The 17407-nt window shown below is 39.7% G+C and overlaps 1 protein-coding gene across 4 annotated transcripts in view; it reads right to left on the bottom strand.

Moving 5' to 3' along the window:
* Sesn (Sestrin) overlaps window positions 1-17407 on the bottom strand; it is a 149421-nt gene that overhangs the window by 119216 nt on the left and 12798 nt on the right. For 3 of the 4 annotated variants that reach the window (XM_070665737.1, XM_070665734.1, XM_070665738.1), the window contains exons 2-5: window positions 11197-11568; window positions 9901-10435; window positions 7539-8607; window positions 4602-4667 (exon numbers count right to left, since the gene is read on the bottom strand). In XM_070665737.1, the coding sequence (XP_070521838.1) occupies window positions 4602-4667; window positions 7539-8607; window positions 9901-10154 (1389 nt within the window). In that variant the 5' untranslated portion in view covers window positions 10155-10435; window positions 11197-11568. The remainder of the gene's footprint in view (window positions 1-4601; window positions 4668-7538; window positions 8608-9900; window positions 10436-11196; window positions 11569-17407) is intronic. The other variant, XM_070665736.1, reaches the window with a different exon arrangement.

The raw sequence follows: 17407 nt of genomic DNA, 5'->3' as shown, positions 1-17407 counted from the left end.
GTGAAAATTATAATACTGCAATTCCGCAGCTTGATTTGTCATTTGCAGTTATTGTGAGCGAGTTACGGTTTCGAATTCTGCAGGAACGTTTCATCGTTGCCATGGAAATTGCTTTGACGACGGTTTATTGGTTTCGCAACTAGATGTAACATAATTAAGCGACAGCGCACATGACATGCCGATTCCGTGCTGCTGCACGACGCACCGAAACACGGTGCAATTTCAAACAATGCGTACACAACGAATAGTTACTTCAGAGTGGAGAGATATTACGAACTCGTTAACTTGATTTTCTAACGCATTGCGACGGTACGAGCGAGAGGAGAAATGAAAGATAATTCGTGGATATGATAAGATGGTCACTACCGCCGTCGTGTTTGTCGCTTTTCTGCGGGATATTTCAAAACGTCGGGCCACGAAATTAAACCAATTGCTATCCTCTATTCATAGGAACCATTACGTCGGATTGATAAACGCACGCGAGCTCCGACGACAATTGACATATTAAAGAAGACGAGGCGTGATGTCAACGACCCGTAGATAATCATATATAGATGAGGGTTACGTCAAAGAGATAGAAAGTTGTAGAACAATGACTAATTTATCTCTATTCTGACTAAAATGTTTTATTTTAATAAGTTACTTATTAATGCTCCTTGAAATTTTTAGTGGCCAGTCTAAATTAAATCACCTTTAATTACAACGAGACACGTATAATTCGAATTTTACGAAATCAAAATGGCACCAATTTAAGAGTTAATTAATGCCATTAGCGTAATAAATTGTGCGCTATCTCTTTGCGGTAAAGGGTTCTGATATTATGGGCTTTAAGGCTAAGTTTAACGAGCTGAATACTACGCTCCAATACGCAATTAATATTCACTTATCATGAAGGAAAAAAAAAAACGTTTATAGAAATAAAATATTGACCTAGCCCTAAATAAATTTAATTGCAATGATAATATAATAATATCGTATATTATAAAAGTAATACTCCGCGATAAAAAAAATCCTAAATTGCTATCAAAAAGTTTTTCAAATTTTAATCATCCTGAAACAAAACCACGTGATACAATTCTCTAGAGATCGACGGAAAAGGCCAACAAGAAACTATTGGATTTATAAATATAGGACGTTCAACGGCCATCTTTGTAAATGTATTATCAGCGAGATTACACGGATTACTCTCAAAAGAGAAAAAACAAACGAGGTTAAAAGTCCAATCCAAACTTTAAAGAGAAGTTGTGCGTGAAGCACGAACGAATTATTAGCAATCACTTGACTAAAGAATAACATTTATTTATTTGTCCAAGATTTTCGTTAATTCTCAATTTCTCTCATCGTTTCTAATATTCAATGCGTTCTATTTCTTTTTTTTTTTTCCTTTTTTTTCTCGTAAAAAATCTAAAGTGCTTTTGCTATAACGTGCAAATTGGCTGCGGTGTCAGAAATTTGGGTCACATCATACTCGGTTTTGAGAAATAGCGGCCGAATTGCGCTACGTGGCAGCTACTATCGCTTTTCCGGATAAAGTGAAACTTCGTTTATTCGAGCCATTCTCGATACACGATGCCGGTTTCCCTACTCGATACCTGGGGAACTACTATAAAGTAGAACGTTCGATAATATCCCTTGAAAATTGACCGACAAGGATGTGTGAGATAGATATAGAAGGGAAGATATATTTTCGAATGATCCGGCGAAAGCGTCAGCGGATAAAATAGGGCAATAAAATTTCTTACAGAAAAATGAAAGAAAGGAAATGCAATCCGTAGATTGAAACGTTATCCTTGATAAAATATAAAAAGTAAAATAGTAACGCGATATCTCTATGTGCGTGACAAAATACGTTTGTAATTAATATGTTACACAATAGTTTTGTTCTAAAAATTAATGTCTTCAAATAGTCCTACGTGGATTTGCATAATTCGCTGTGCAGTTCCACTTTTGCATTCAAGAATGCCGAGTACGGTAACGCAAACACGATATTGCACGCATAACAAATGGATCGCGTGTCGGTTACGCAAGATTTTCCGCGGATTTAAAAAAAAAAATAAAATAAAAATAAAATGATAAAAATCACCGAGTGGCATCATCTGACATCCGAATTCTCGATGATCGATAGTCATTTCATGTTCGACGGCGCAAAGAATATACAGAATAACACAAGACGACAGGAATCAATAAGCAATATATCACGTCGACGGGTTTTGCTAAAAATACTTAAGATATCGAATTATCCGCAAAAGAGTTCTTTACCTTTTAATCGAAAAATCGTTTATAATATATTATCTTACAAAAATAATTGCTGTACTTTAGCAATGTCCCTATGAAAAATGCTACATGTCGAATAAAATTTTCCCAACTAAAATTTTTTTTATACTGTAATAAAACCTCATTAATTATGTTCATAAATTTTAAGTGTGTCACAAGTATCGTACCTGAATAAAAACCATCGTATGCGATCTTTTTTTCTTTTTTAAATATGAAATAGTACATTTACTTACACTTACCTGTTTTAATCACTAAAATAAACAGATATTGTACAGAATACACTTTAATCACTTTATGATTAAGATCATAAAAATCACGATCTAATTAAAATCTTAAAAAAAAAAAAAAGAGATTTATAGCGTACTTCACGTGTTGACGAAAGCTCAACAAAACGAGAATTTTGCAGGCTACATTTTCTAGAACGTGTTCTTTTCATTTCCGCGATGCCGTGCGATTGAACTTATTTATGAATGACAAAGTATTTATACTTTCTCCACGGAAAAAGTTCATATAGCGATAACTATACCGATACTATACAGCACGTGCAGATAATTATTACGAGCTCGACGCACGTTTGTACGATAATTCGAGCCGATATACTTCTTCTCTTACCACTTAATGCAAACAAACGCATCAGCAAAAACGACCCGTAATCTTATCTAAGCTGAGAAAACGATAGCGTTTATTAAACTTGCGCGAAAAAAATTCGATATTATAATTCATAAATTATCGCTTTATGTAATATTATATCCGATAATAACATAGATCGCCTGCCGTGATCTCTCTCGAAATATATAGATCGCGATAAACTTGTTTATTAGCAGTCATAACATAAATCGCAATGCAAAATGAGTTTCGTGTTAATGTGTGCAATACAGAGCGCATTGCATCAGCGATTCTCGAGCGTGAAATATAATTCAAGTGTCATTATGCTGAAATACACTGAAATTCAGAGCAACAAAACAATAATGTAATAAATGACGTCGTTAATAATTAGATAATTAATTAAAATTCTGTGCGTCATTGAAAACCGTGTTTACTTTTTCGAGGCGCAAAAATATGTTCGTTATTTAAGAGCGTGCCGACTTTAATGAACGGCATTAATTAATCTAATTGCTAATTATAATACTTTTTAAAACTCCGCGATATAACTTGATCTTTAGCGCCACCTATCAATCGATATTATAACCGATATCCTCTCTTCTATCCTACATTGATAAAATAAAAAAAAAATTTATTTTTTAAAAGATAAAATAATATAAACCAAAGCTAACAGTATTTTAAATCGATCCTAACACCGCTAATAAATATAAGACATAATCAAAAGTCGCAAAAAATTGAAACGTAAGAAATTAAATAATGCACTCAAGCAATATTGATTAGAAAATCGATGCAGGTCTTTTCGTAGTTGAAAGTTTTCGGGAAATAAAAATATTTTCAGAAAAACCTATTGTACAAAGTTACATCTATTCACTCGATCGGCAACATAGTTTTCTTCATAAACAAATGGCAACAAATACATTTCAGCAAACACTAGTGTTTGCAAGTAATTAAAATAAATTAAGGGTTAACGGGGACAAGTGAACGTTAGACCGATATAACACCCGGTATAACGTGCGCCAATCATCACGACCGACTCGTTTACCGACCACTGCCAATCAGCTGGCAAAATCATTGACGTAGCTAGCGCCAGCGTGATGTCCCAGATTTTGCGGCAACATCAACTGATTCGTTTTTCACGTCCTACTTTTTGCGGTAGTTGATTACGAATAAAATAAGCTATCTTTAATTTAAAAAAAAAAAAAAAAAAAAGAAAAATAAGAGCAAAGTAATAACTCCACTTTACTACCGATCGCGTTCTTATCATCTATAGTAATTACGAATAATAAAACTTGCGTTCGCTGATATCAGCTCAAAAAAAACCGCATTTAATATCGCGGCAAATTAAAATAGCATAATTAAAAAATAAAATATTTCGTGTAATGTATTACACTTTCTTTGCAATTATTATCTATTAACGTGAAAATTTGCTCGCAAGTATAGACGAAGTAAATATATTTTAAATATCCTCCATCGTCATTTTGCTATTTGATACAAATATTTATAGGATAGAATTTCAAATTGTACTTTAGTATAAGATAATTGTGTTGCTGCATCAATGACAAAGTAATTTAATGAATTAAAACCGCATCAAAGTCCCATTAAAATCGCATAAACATCTGTTAATGCTAATCGCAATTAGTATTTTAATCACTTTTCAAAAGTATGACCGTAAAGGTGCAGAAAAGCAATCTACAAATGTAATTAACACATGCATAGGTACTTACCTCTGTAAGAGGGACGAAGGCACTAGGTCCATCGAAAGCCGGCACCGGTACTGGAAGTCCTCTTTCCTGTAAAAAAAAAAATAATATTTTTAGTATATTTTTGTACTTAGCTCGCTCTAAAAATTCGAGAGAAAAAAAAATTCTATTATCTTATAACCAAAATATATTTTCAAATAAGAGTCTTTTATCTTCCTCGATAGTAAAAAAAATTAAGTTACAAAAGTATTTTTGTCTCAAGAGATGTATTCGATTCCACAGAGCGGTAGGATAATTAGAGACGTTTCGTAAATTATACGTGATTATCAATGTCGCGATACTGACGCACTGTGGTTTATGTGTAAAGTCTCTTTTTTCTTTTCCTAGCATCCTACCGGCTTCGCGTCTAAAAATCGTTCTACGCTGTGTATAAAGCTTTACACAAGTCGTATCGATCGACCTCGAGTGTGACAATATCGGTGAACAGAACGACAGATTCTATTCGCGTCTATGCGTGTAATCTACTTCTTTCTCTTTTATTTTTTGCCTTGCCATTAACGGGTCAGTATCCGTTCAAATAACACATCAATCTTTTGCTTTAAATGTTCCTTCGTTACATTTAAACCGATAACGTATAATTCTAAATGCGCGCGAGACACTTTAAAGAAACTTCTTTCTTCTTTTATTAATATTAAGATGCGTATACACTTAGCGAACGAACACCGAGCGAGCACAACGACCGCGAACATTCGGTCGGCGATGTGTGTTGTTGGTGTGTTATTTTTGTACTGATTGATATGTTTGAAGAATGTTCGCGTTCGCTCGTTCCTCGTTCGCGAAGTGTATACACACCTTTATACGAACTTAGCATAGTAATCCGTAACGGTATACTGTATCTAAAGTTAATATTAAAATAATAACAAAGAAATATAGTGCATCACGTTGATCTTGAGAACTCAAAGACACTCAATTATTTTTACGGTCTACTTTTTATTCTACTATCATAGACGAACAAAATCTGAGTATAATACTTTGCGAGTCAGGCCCTCGTAAACGTAAAACAAAAATTAATAAAAAAAGACACTAAAATAAAGTAAAATTAACCAAATATGTCGTATAAAAAAAAAAGTTTTATGTTACCCAATTTCGGTCACTTATTAAAAAATTTTACGAACGAGATTATATTACCAATACTGTCAAGTATTTCCTTCAACGGCACCGACTCGTAAATTAGATCAATTTGTCGTGGCAATTCTTTCCGTGAAAAAGATTAACTGCTGCCGTAATAAGATTAATGACCGACATAGAATTCAAAGGTGCAGAAAGAGCAATTCCGCGATAGGCCGAAGTTGCTTTTAACCGCGAACAGCCTAGGTACGCGGTGTATTTTTAGGACCGCAGTTCAAACGCCTCCCCAAATAGCCAGTCAAAACAAGTCCATTAATATATAGCCGACGGTTACTCCGGTTTATCTTTTATGCATAAGCACATCCTTCGTTGGATCATTCCCACGTATTCTTTTTCAACCTTATAAGCCGAGGCGATGATTTCGCCCAGTCGTTAAACGCCGGGGCGTCGCAAACTAGTCTACATAGTCAAAATACTTAAAGATATTTCGAAACCAGCTGGGGCAACGATAGGATCGAGATACATTACGTCTTTCCTCCGAAATTAAATTTTGTTTCAAAAGTCGGTGGTTAGATTCAATTGCGAAATAATCTCCGAACAGCTGCCATTGGACTTTCCAACATGAATCTCATAGTAAGTTTATTTATTAAGAGGACTATAAAGTAGCAACGCATTAGCGGAGATACGGAGTCACAGCAGCGTAAGAATCGTGCCCGGCAGTTACTCTTCGCGAACGACTTGGATAAATTGCCGCAAAGCTGGAGAGATAAAGCTTGAAATATTCCGGACAATCTCAATTCAGCCGCGGAATGTATACAGGATATCTCAGAATTATTGCACTTGCTCCCTGAACTAGGAATACCGGGATTTCGGAATGAAGAAAATCGCGATTGCTCCAGACATTACATATACAATTTTCGTGAGCTTCTTCCACTTTAAATTTCACCAAAACATTAAGTAAAGATAAAAATTAATTTTATTTAAATAATAAAAAAAATTATAACGTTTTTAAAGATTAAATAAAGATAGATTTTGGAGGATATCTTGTATGCATTGTTGCTTATAACATTTTTTTTTATTTTGCCTCATATTGCCTAATATGAACTTCGCGCGGTGAAATACTCAACGAGAAATGTCCGAGAGAATGCAAACTTCAGTGGAATCGTTGCGAAAGAATTTCGGCCGAGTGCACGCGAGAGTGTAAACTCTACAGCGGTGCTAACGTCTGCTCTCCCAAGATTTCGCGAGCGAAACTTTGCACGTCGCATCTAGGCTATCCGTTATCTTTCACATCGGTCGTTTCGCGAAGATATTTTTTTTTCTCTTCCGGAATGTCGGAATGTCTCTGTGTGCTCTGACTCACAGTACACAATGCAATATTTAATTCCTGCCAGAGTTTACACACATAGATAATCGTTGCCATTAGCGATAAGCTATCTGTTTAAATTTGCAACTTTCTTTACTGCACCGTTTAAAAATTGAAAGTCTCGACGTGGAGACAAAAGCGCGGTTTTAACGCATCGCGGAAACAAATAAATTAAATTAATCAAAGGCCAATATTAATTTTAAAATTTAAATTGAAAAATAAAAATTAATTTAATTAAAAAGAAATTACTTTTTAAAAATTCTGTTAAAAATATGACTAAAATTACGACACTGGTAAAATAGATCGAGATATAGCGCTGTAATATAGGTTTAACCTTGAAGTCTATTTTGAGATTGTTGCCAATTAATGTTAACGCAGATTTATTTAAACGCGAAAGGCGTGTATCATTTGGCGCATAAGCCAAATCTAAAAGATTTCGAAATAAATCTGAAATAATTTTCACTTACCTTGACCATCTGGAGGATCTCCGCGCATTTGATTCTGACGTTCTGGAAGGGACAGTTGACGCTCAGCCTGAGTATCACCGGCAGATGCAGCGTCACCAGACTGAGATACTTGTTAGCCTGCGCCTGCCTGGGACCGTCCAAGGCGTTACCAAGATTCAGCATCCTACCGACGTCACCGGGCGTCACTTCCGGGCTCTCGAGCACTCGGCCGCTCTTCGAGGACACGTCCTCGTCCTGCGAGAGCGGCCTCTTGATCTGACCAGCGCTAAACTTCCTCTCGTCGTTCTTGCGTAAATAGTCCTGCTGGGTCCGGCGAGAATCCTCCGGTATGTCATCGAACACCGTTAACTCGCGATTCTCTAGGTTCATGTCCTGATGGTAGACGGGCTCGTTTTCGTTTTCGAAACCGTCGAGAGTGTTGAAGACGACTCCGTCGCTGCGCGCCGCTTCACTCTCGTTGAAGGAGACGTCGTCGTCGGTACCGCCGTCGTAGTATCGGCGCTGCTCGTGCGACAGCAGGTCGCCGCCGGCGGCGATCTTGGCTCGGCGATTCAGATTCCGACAGTCGAACGACGCGAGGCCGCTCAGGTTGTCGTCGAATTTCGGACTCTTGCCATACACCCGGGTATCCGCGTCAAGCTCGTCATCTTCCAGCTGCTTCTGCTTAGCGCCCTTCACCTTCACGTAATTATTCTTCGCCCTGCCGGAATAGTCGTCGCCTGTCGATCTGTCGCTCGACGACGAACAAGGATGTTTCCTCTCGGACGGGCACCTGCCCTCAATATTGAAACTCTTGCTACCCTCATCGGAGGACGTCGAGTGGCCGGACCTGCAGCACTCGACGCCGTCGCCGCCGGTGTATCGCTCGCGGAATCGCCTCTCATTCAAAAGACGTCCGTCCACGCAGTCGAACGAGCACTCCGGGTTGTTCTCGTCGAAAAACGGAAGCGGGTTGTCATTGATGCTTTGTGGAAAAAAGCCTTCTGTCCGGAACGTATCGTGCAGCAGTTGCTGGTGCACGTTCCTCGGCGACGATCTCGTTGGCGACCGCTCGACGCTCATATCATATCTTCACCAAAACATGAACATTATCGATTAGAGGTCGGTAACGGGAGTGTGCGCACGTGTCAGGTTTAAAAATCTTTTGAAAAGACTCCATTTTCCCTCGTTATTGAATAAGCCGTAATAGGCGCAATCATTTATCAAGTAATTTGAAACGGCCTCGTTCAATGATGAATTGTCAACAATAAAATCGATAGAAAATAAATTGCTGCTTGTTTTCATAAAACCGCTATTCAGATTCGTTATAATCTATAAACAGCACTCAGCTTGTCTACTTTGTCGCGAAACGTCTCTCTTATTCGGGACTTTCTCAATAAAATTGTTTTCAATTATATGAACCTTTAACATTTTCCTTTTTTAACGTTATTGTATAATTTATTATCGACTTTCTCGTAAAACTATTTAAAAGTTGAAATTTTCCTACAAGCATCGAAATTACCACGTAATTTCAGCGAGTTGAAACAGAAACAAGCTACATGAAATTCATAAAAAAAAAAAAAAAAAAAAAAAGAATAAAAAGTCAGACGTAGGAAACCGCAACATTCGGTCCTTGCAGTTACAATTAAATGAATATAACATTTCCTTCCGTCCTTATTATTAATCCTCATAACGTGCACATTTTAATGAACCGCCCACGTGATTATTTAAATACCGCGTTCGTATCGGGTTTTGCGTGTTTACGTGACTGAACGCTGATATTAAATCCAGAGCTAATAATTTGACGAGAGGGAGCACGGAACGAAATGTTTACTCCGATGAAATATGTCCGCTCCGATCGAAATTATGATACGCGAAGCGAGATTATTTTAGAGTATTTATTACACAATATGCCGCATATATTATTTGTTATTCGGTAACCATTAATTGATTAATTGTTAATCGATAGCCTAAGTAATTGATACTAACGAACAAACTCGTTCAATAAATTGTATAATTTTAATGCTTTCTAGCATCGCGCTCCGTATTTATTCAACAAGATGGAAAATGGATTCTATTACAACATATTAATTAAATTAAATATTTAACAAACGGATAGCGGTATGCAATAAATATTTGCATAATCTTGAAGCTAGATAACCATTTATGTGACGATCGAAATATCAATATGACTTAATACTGACCAATTCGTTAATAAATAACGAGGACATAAATCTTTTTAGAAACAACAAAGTTGATATAAGATAGATAATAGAAACTGATCGACTTCGTTATCCGCTTGAAAAGTTTATATAACTTTCTCAAAAATAAATGACATTACCTAACTCTTTATTTTAATACGGCGATAAAATGTTAAAATTACCTTCCGTCTTGACTGGAAAATTTCCCACTCTTCCCATTCTTGATGTCCTCGATATCGCCGGCGTCCTCCCAGTGACTCGGACTGCCGACACCGCCAAGCCATCCTTCGACGGTGGTCCTGGCCGCGGCCAAGGCGATATTCCTTGCTGCCTCGTCTCTGGCGCAGAGCGGCGCCAGGAATCTACTGACGAGCTCGACTTCGTCTCCCTTGGTGGAGGCGCCGCTGCCCGACGAACTGCTCGGCTCTCGGTACATCTCCCTTTTCCCGTATCGTCGCGCACGTTGTTTTCCTTCCGCCCGAACCTTGCGGAATCCTTCTTTCGTTTTCGAAAGCAATCGTACGGAGTATCGAGGCGCCCGTTGCGCTCGGCTCGATTCCCAAGATAAACAGTGCGCGATGGACCGTCGGGATATCTACACTTTTCCTCCCTTTCCGATTCGCCTTTTCTCTTTTTCACAGGGAGAACGATATCTTCGCGTATTTTGCGAGCTCGTCGGGCAACCCCTGTTCCAAGCGGCGGGAGTAATCGTCGACACTGTAAAAGGAAATAGCGACCGTGGTCATCAAAGGCCCGTTTGTTTTAATCCCGATCGCGTAGATCGCCCCGCGCGCGGGGATCGACTCGTTTATTCCACGCCTTAAAAGAGCGAAACGCGACAGAAATGAGAATACGATCGATCGCTAATTGCACAACTATTCTCCTCCTCCCTCTTCCCTCTCCTCCCCCCTCGATAAATCTTTTCTCTAATGCCTTAAATTTCTTTTACATTACGGCTGCAATTTTATGCGAAGATAAGTATGCCGCGACACCTTCGAATTTCGTTTCTCGCGTGAATCTTTCACGCCAATAATGGAATCACCCCGCGATACTCTTTTTATCGAACGAGCGCCCCGCTCCGAGATCGTGTCTTCCCCGAATCGATCGTTCGGTTCGATCGATTGTTCGCCGATTAAACGGCACTCCCGGCGTTCCCGTTTTCCGAGGCTCTTTCCTTTTCTAGGCAAGCCGAGAAAGAAAGGAGACGAAGGAAAAAAGGAAGACGGCGCGCGAGAGTAGATCGCGCGCACGGTACTATCCTCGCGTAATTACGCTCGTTTCGTCGCGTTTCGCCGTGAGAGAATCGGCCGTAAAACTCGTTTCTCAGAGGATTTTACCGAGGTGGTGCACCTCGGGATACGTTTCAGAGCGATAGAAAGTAGGCAGGAGGCGTCGTCGGCTGCCGCGTTGAGGCGATCTATCGAGATTCGAGTTCGAGGGGCGAGACGACGGGAATAGAGGACGATTCTCTGACGTACCTACCTTCCACGGAGAAAACGATCGACCGGGAGAGCCGTTTTAACCTGATCGGATGCGATCGATCGCGAGGCGTCCCTCTTATTCCTTCCTCTATTTTTGTACCTCTTATATACCGCTCGTTTTGTCTCTCTGTTTTTCTTGTACCACCTCTCGTTACTTTTATCACGGTTTCTATTATACAGTTTGTTTCTCTGTTTTCTTCCGTATCACGCAATCACCGACCGACCAAATCACAGTTTTCCTTCACATCGTTGCCGGGCACGTTTTATTTTATCGAATCTCCCCGGCGAAACTTTTCGAATGAGATTTGCGTAGCCGACTCGTACACGCTCGTGTCTCGTCCAGGAACGTTACTTCAGTCCGCAAAGCACCTGGAAACAAAAGAAGAAAACCAGATCAGTTATAAAGAAAATACTTTTGCGAGGAAGGTTTTTCTCCGCGGGCGAAATTTTATTTTGCCACAACGGATTTTCGTCCCGCGCGCGAAGTGGACGTGGGTGAAAACTCGGTAAGCGCCGTCGCATTACGGCGAAATGATCGGCATCGATCAGCGCGAGGGAGGAAATGAAACTGCACGCGGTAAAAAGACAGATTATGACGGGGCAAAAGCGCGTTTCGCCGAGTGATTCCATCGTGACCGTATTGAACTTCAATTTACCGTCGCGTAAGGTACCGCGATCGATCTTACGCTCTTACGCCGAATGGATGTAATACGTTAGCGACGTAAGAGGCCACCTTTAATAGGGAAACACTTTTCAACGGTACGGTAATAACCGGCGGATTATCGCTCGGGCATTATGCAACGGCGATGCGGGGCTCCGTGATTCCTGAACCTTGAGGAAATCAGCATCTCGCCGTGTAATTGACTCTTTTTCGCAATCGAATCAATTCAATTCCACAATTTATAAAACGAACTAATTCCAACGTTAATTTAATTTCCAATTACCGGTGGCAAATGCGAAAAATTTATTGCCCGCGCAATAACTTAATCATACGTGACACGCGTTGCGAATCGAAACGGTGGTGAAAGCAGTTTTTTCAGCCCGCAGATTTATAATTCCGCTTCGGTAGCATCGCCGACCGGCGGTCCGATGATGCGGAGTGATCAGCTGAGTTAACAGTTTACGAGCACTAATATATGCCGTCCCGATCGCACGTAGGATGAATAATCCTTCGCGATGCGAGTTAAAAATAGCGGCTAATTAATTATCACGCAGGTTACAAGATCGCGCAATTAATCAATATCATAGTTCAGGTAGTTTATGATTTGATTGATCGATTGTCATGAGAGAAAGTCTGGGTCAAGGTTCCGAGGTCGAGAAATAAGAAAGGTCACATCAGGGTAGCAATTTATCGAGGGATCACGAAGGAATGAAATATCGAAGGAGATAATAAGAGATACACTCCGACGTGAAAAAGAGAATCAATATGGTAATAATACGTCGGTTAAGCTGACGATGTAGTAATGCGATGTTGCTAATGTAATATAAAGGATGTATATCTATCGCTAATATATCTATGGTAAAACTGTAAGAGCGAGAAGGAAATTCGTTTTGATCTCACGGTGCATTAGCGCGATTACGCAAACACATTCGCGCGTTTATTTCATACGCGCGTTTTCTTATTGCGTAAGTTGTGGAAAAGCCTCGGACGAGTTGTGCCCCGGCGCGACGTTTCGCTCGCAGAGGATCTTCGCGAAGAGAAAACGATTTTCAACGCCACTTCCAGTTCTTTAAAACTTCTTTCGAGCCCGATCTCGCTTATGCCTTTTATTACTGATTTCTTAACCGACTTCGCAGTTTCGTCGAATTTATCCCCGAGTCAGCGAATCAGCGATACGCTACAGTTACTTTTTGCACATTATTAAAAAAATAAAAATAAATATATACGTCGAACAGTTAACGGAATTTTTTCAAATCTTCCGGGACGCGTATGTTAATTCGCGATTTTCACAAACGTATTATTGCGTGATTAATGACTGTTTCGAAGTAACACTTAGGTCAAAGTATAACCTACACGTAACACTTTGCATTTAGCTTTTGATATTAACACTGCACTTTCGCGATCACCGGCAGCTGATTACACTCTTTACCGCGAGAGACCGAGCAAAATCACATACGTGACTTTCACAAAAAAAAAAAAAAAAAAAAAAAAGTACGCTACAAAATTTATTTTTACAAGCAGTGGGAGGGCGTAAAATATCACAATTTATGCGAGCGAGGAAGTATCATCTTCTAAATTCGGTTACTAAGTTTGCGATCTCCGATGTAAATATTTATAACGCTCAGAAACCTAAACCCGGCACTCCGTGCGCGCTTTGTTGAATTATTAATGCTGCCGGTGCTACCGCATGCTCGCGAATCGCCGTGCATTCGCGATATATCGTGCAGCGCGCTTTGTCTCCCGAGACATAAGGACGGTCAGGGCACGTCAAAGAACGTGCGAGGTGATAAAACGGCCCCGCGCGCCTCGGCTCGATTCGCTCGAGCGAATTAAATAGATCGAAACAGAAGCGGGGCAATTCTCGGCTGACCGCCCGCGGGAATAAATACATTTTCTCGTAATTTGGTGCGCGGAATTTATCTCGCGCGTCGCCAAGGAGCGTGTGCTTTACGACCGGATCGATCGCCGGGATGCGAGCGCAACCGCAAGATCATCTTCTCTTTGGTAATGATCACTTATTTACGAGCCAACGTCGCAGATAGGATTAACTTGCGAGATGCATACGAGTAATGGTGCATTTACGCGCTCTTTCTTCGCCGCAAAACCCCACGAGATTGCCGCTGAATAAAGATTTCCCACGTTCTCTCATCTATGAGTTTTATGATCAATATAAGATACATTCTTAAAACCGCATAAAAGATCTATTCAATACAGCGTTCATTATTTATTGCCTTTTTTTTTTTTATTCCATCAATGCTGCGCTTTCTTAATACTTTTATATTGTTCCATCGGGAATTTTTCCTTCCGAGACATTGTGCGTGCACGGCTAAAAATCGAAAGTTTCCTACTGTGCAATAATCGCGTTACTTTATACGTTGCACGAAAAGAAATGCAAATTCAGCGTTAACGACCCAACAGAAAAAAAAAAAAGAGGAAAAAAAAATAATAATTCACGCTACGAAAACGGCGCCATCAGGATTATTTTCGCGAAGCAAACTAACGTGCTGTTGCCTGGCACCAACGTGCACAGCGCTAAGAACGCGAAGTAGGTAGTGCCTGATACGATAGCGTGTCATCTGTAATCCAAGCTGAACTATCCATTTGTTAACACGCACTATGCCATTAATACATTTTTCATCGGTAAAATAAATCACCCGCGCGTTTTGCGTTCTCCTGGTAAAGAAAATGTTTGCGCTCGCAGATAACTGACCTTCATTAAGTATCTCTGAAAGTCACCGGTTTAATTCAGATAATGTGAACGAGACCGGCTATGACTCTACTTTGTCGTGGGACGAGATCGATCGTATGATGATAACACGCCACATGACAAAAAAAAAAAAAAAAAACTCGCTAAGTGCACGAGGCCGTTACAGACCCGATGCCGCGCTCGGTGGTTAGCGCGCGAATTGCAAAAGCCGTTGAGTCGGCTTTTACGGTTCTGTGACACGCGAGAGAACGCCGATAACATTCGATGAAGTCCGAGGAACAACGAAAAAGCCCTCTTTTGCTCGCCTAGCCAAAAAGACTTCCAAACTTTTTCTGTGCGACGCGCGGGAACTGATAATTTTATGGCTACTCTCTTACACGCGAAATGTTATTTAGGAAATTTCATAACTTTTATCTTGCTAAAAAAAAATTTAATATTACCGGCCTCGGTAAACTTGAAGTTTTCCCTTAGAGAATAATTTATAAAGAAAATGAGAAGCAAGTTTTTTTTTTTTTTAATTTTCTAATGGTAACAATTTTTCTTTTTTTCTTTTAATTTAAATTCACGGATTTGAATATACTCGAAATAAATATGCCCGTTATTTTCAATCCTTCAATTTATGTCACAGGCATGAAACTCGTATGTATATCATCCGCAAAATAGTTGCGGATGCACGTTCGAGTAGTGATGGGCCATCTTTATGAATGCAACATTGATTCACCGATTCGAAACTCGCGTGGCATAATAAGATGCCGATGAATATATATGAAGGATCAAAGGCGGCGCAATCGTTGCAAAATACATGAATTATCATTACGTATACCGAACTTTTGCATTATTAACTTTTCCTAGAGGAAGCAGCTAGGTGTACATTTGGTGTCGTTTGCAAACGAGTTTTTCACCGATAACGACGATTTATTTCGCAGCCGTTACTCTAATCGTTATTAATCATTCCAGGGGAGTCCTCGGGGCGCACGTTCGAAGGCGTTGACCGATCTGTACGTACCCTAAATGCAACGTTGATTCTGTTATCCCGGTCGAACGTTGGCGGCATAACAAGTGAGAGATAGATAATGGTATTACGCGCGGCGAGGAGAGACGAGACGGAAACGAGGCTACCTCGACTAGCCGAGATAGACGCACGTAGCGGGAGGCGGAATACGATCCTGATTGCCAAGGAGAAATCTTGCAGCGTGATCTCGGACGCGAGCGAGGCATAATGCGTCTTCGTCGAGGTGAGCGAGAAAAGTACGCGGTATTAAATTATAGATACGGCCCAGAATCCATGACCGGTAGCGAACAACGGTCTAAAAAAACTCTTGAATATGTAACGTCAGTAAATATATAAAAAAAAAAAAGATCTTTATGAATCTGCTACTGAAACGGAATAAATAAATGAAAAAAGAATCTCCAAGATATTTCAGCGCGCTTGTTAAATAATTAATTAATTTTTTGGACATGTATACAATTTAAAATAATTATATTTCAACTCGAACGTTAACACCTTAATTTGAGTGAAACGCGAACTCGTCAACATTGGCCTTAACGTCGTATATAATTCCATCGCGCGATACGTTATTATATAATAACGATAAATCTTGCCGAGACCATGACGACCGCAATGTGTAGACCATTTACGTCACGGACATAATGAAGAATAAAGATGTGATATACTCATGCATGATAGGTGGCTGTACATGAAGGCTCCCGCATTCAGACGGTATAACGTCGCGTTTAGGCAAGCAAGGTAATTCTTGCATCCTAAAGGAGCACTCCGGGTATCATGATTAATCGGCTAATTGACTTTTCATGAATTTTAATGAACACAGCCGGACGAGCACTCGAGATAGCAGTTTGTATTCATCTCGCTAATTTGTGTGCGGACTGGCTACATTGTTCGCATTAAATATATACTATATAAAGCGCTCTGCGCACATTTTCTCTCGGATAAAAATTCTTCAGCAGCTTTTTATAGCTTCCTACAAAAAAAAAAAAAAGAAAAGAAAAAAAAAAAACTTGACGGAAACGTCTCCAGCAGTTTTTAATTATTGCGTATTAAAAATAATATTAAATTTCAACAATTTTTTTTTTTCTTCGAAATACCTAACAAATATTAAACGCGAAATTGTTTTTTCAGTACGTTGTTTTTAATACCTGACGTTACATTTTCAAAGAATGCATTGTAAACGGGAAAAAAAAAAGCAGCAACGCAAGAATAAACCACGAGAATTTTAAAGCTGTATACGGAAGAAGTCGTATCAGCTATCGTAATCTGGAGAAAAAAAAAACCAGTATACGTAACGCGTTTACTTATCAATAGAAAACTGCATGTGAACGAGTTGGACTGCTAAAAATATCACGACGAGTCCGTGACGCAACGTGCACGCGGGCATACACGTGCATGTGTCAGCTAGTTCTCGCGGCGGGAGAATCGTCAAAGATCTCTTGTGTAAATCATTCAGGCAAGATGGCCCCTCCCCGTTCATACCATCGATTGCATCGCGCTGCAGAGATGTGGGAGTATGGAAGGTGCGCCGTGCGTTGCCTATGCGTGAATAGCGCGTTCCGTTGTGTAATCCGTACCGCGCATCGATGCACTTTAAGGCGCGTTCCCCTAAACCTGTGCTAAAGTACACACGCTTTGACAGATCGGAATACCCAAGAAGATATTGAAACCTTGATACCACCCACATTTACAAGTATTCTGAAATTAATCCTTACTCCCTTGAATTAGATATCTCCACATATGTCCGCTATTAAAAAAAAAAAAGAAAAAAAAAAGAACAGATTGATGTCAACAAAGCACATTTTTTTTACTTTTAAAGTCGATAAAAATATTT

Source organism: Cardiocondyla obscurior, linkage group LG14, assembly GCF_019399895.1.
Source record: "Cardiocondyla obscurior isolate alpha-2009 linkage group LG14, Cobs3.1, whole genome shotgun sequence".
Classification (NCBI taxonomy): Eukaryota; Metazoa; Arthropoda; class Insecta; order Hymenoptera; family Formicidae; genus Cardiocondyla; species Cardiocondyla obscurior.
Note: the sequence above shows the minus strand (reverse complement) of the source record. Positions and strands in the feature narration are given on the sequence as shown.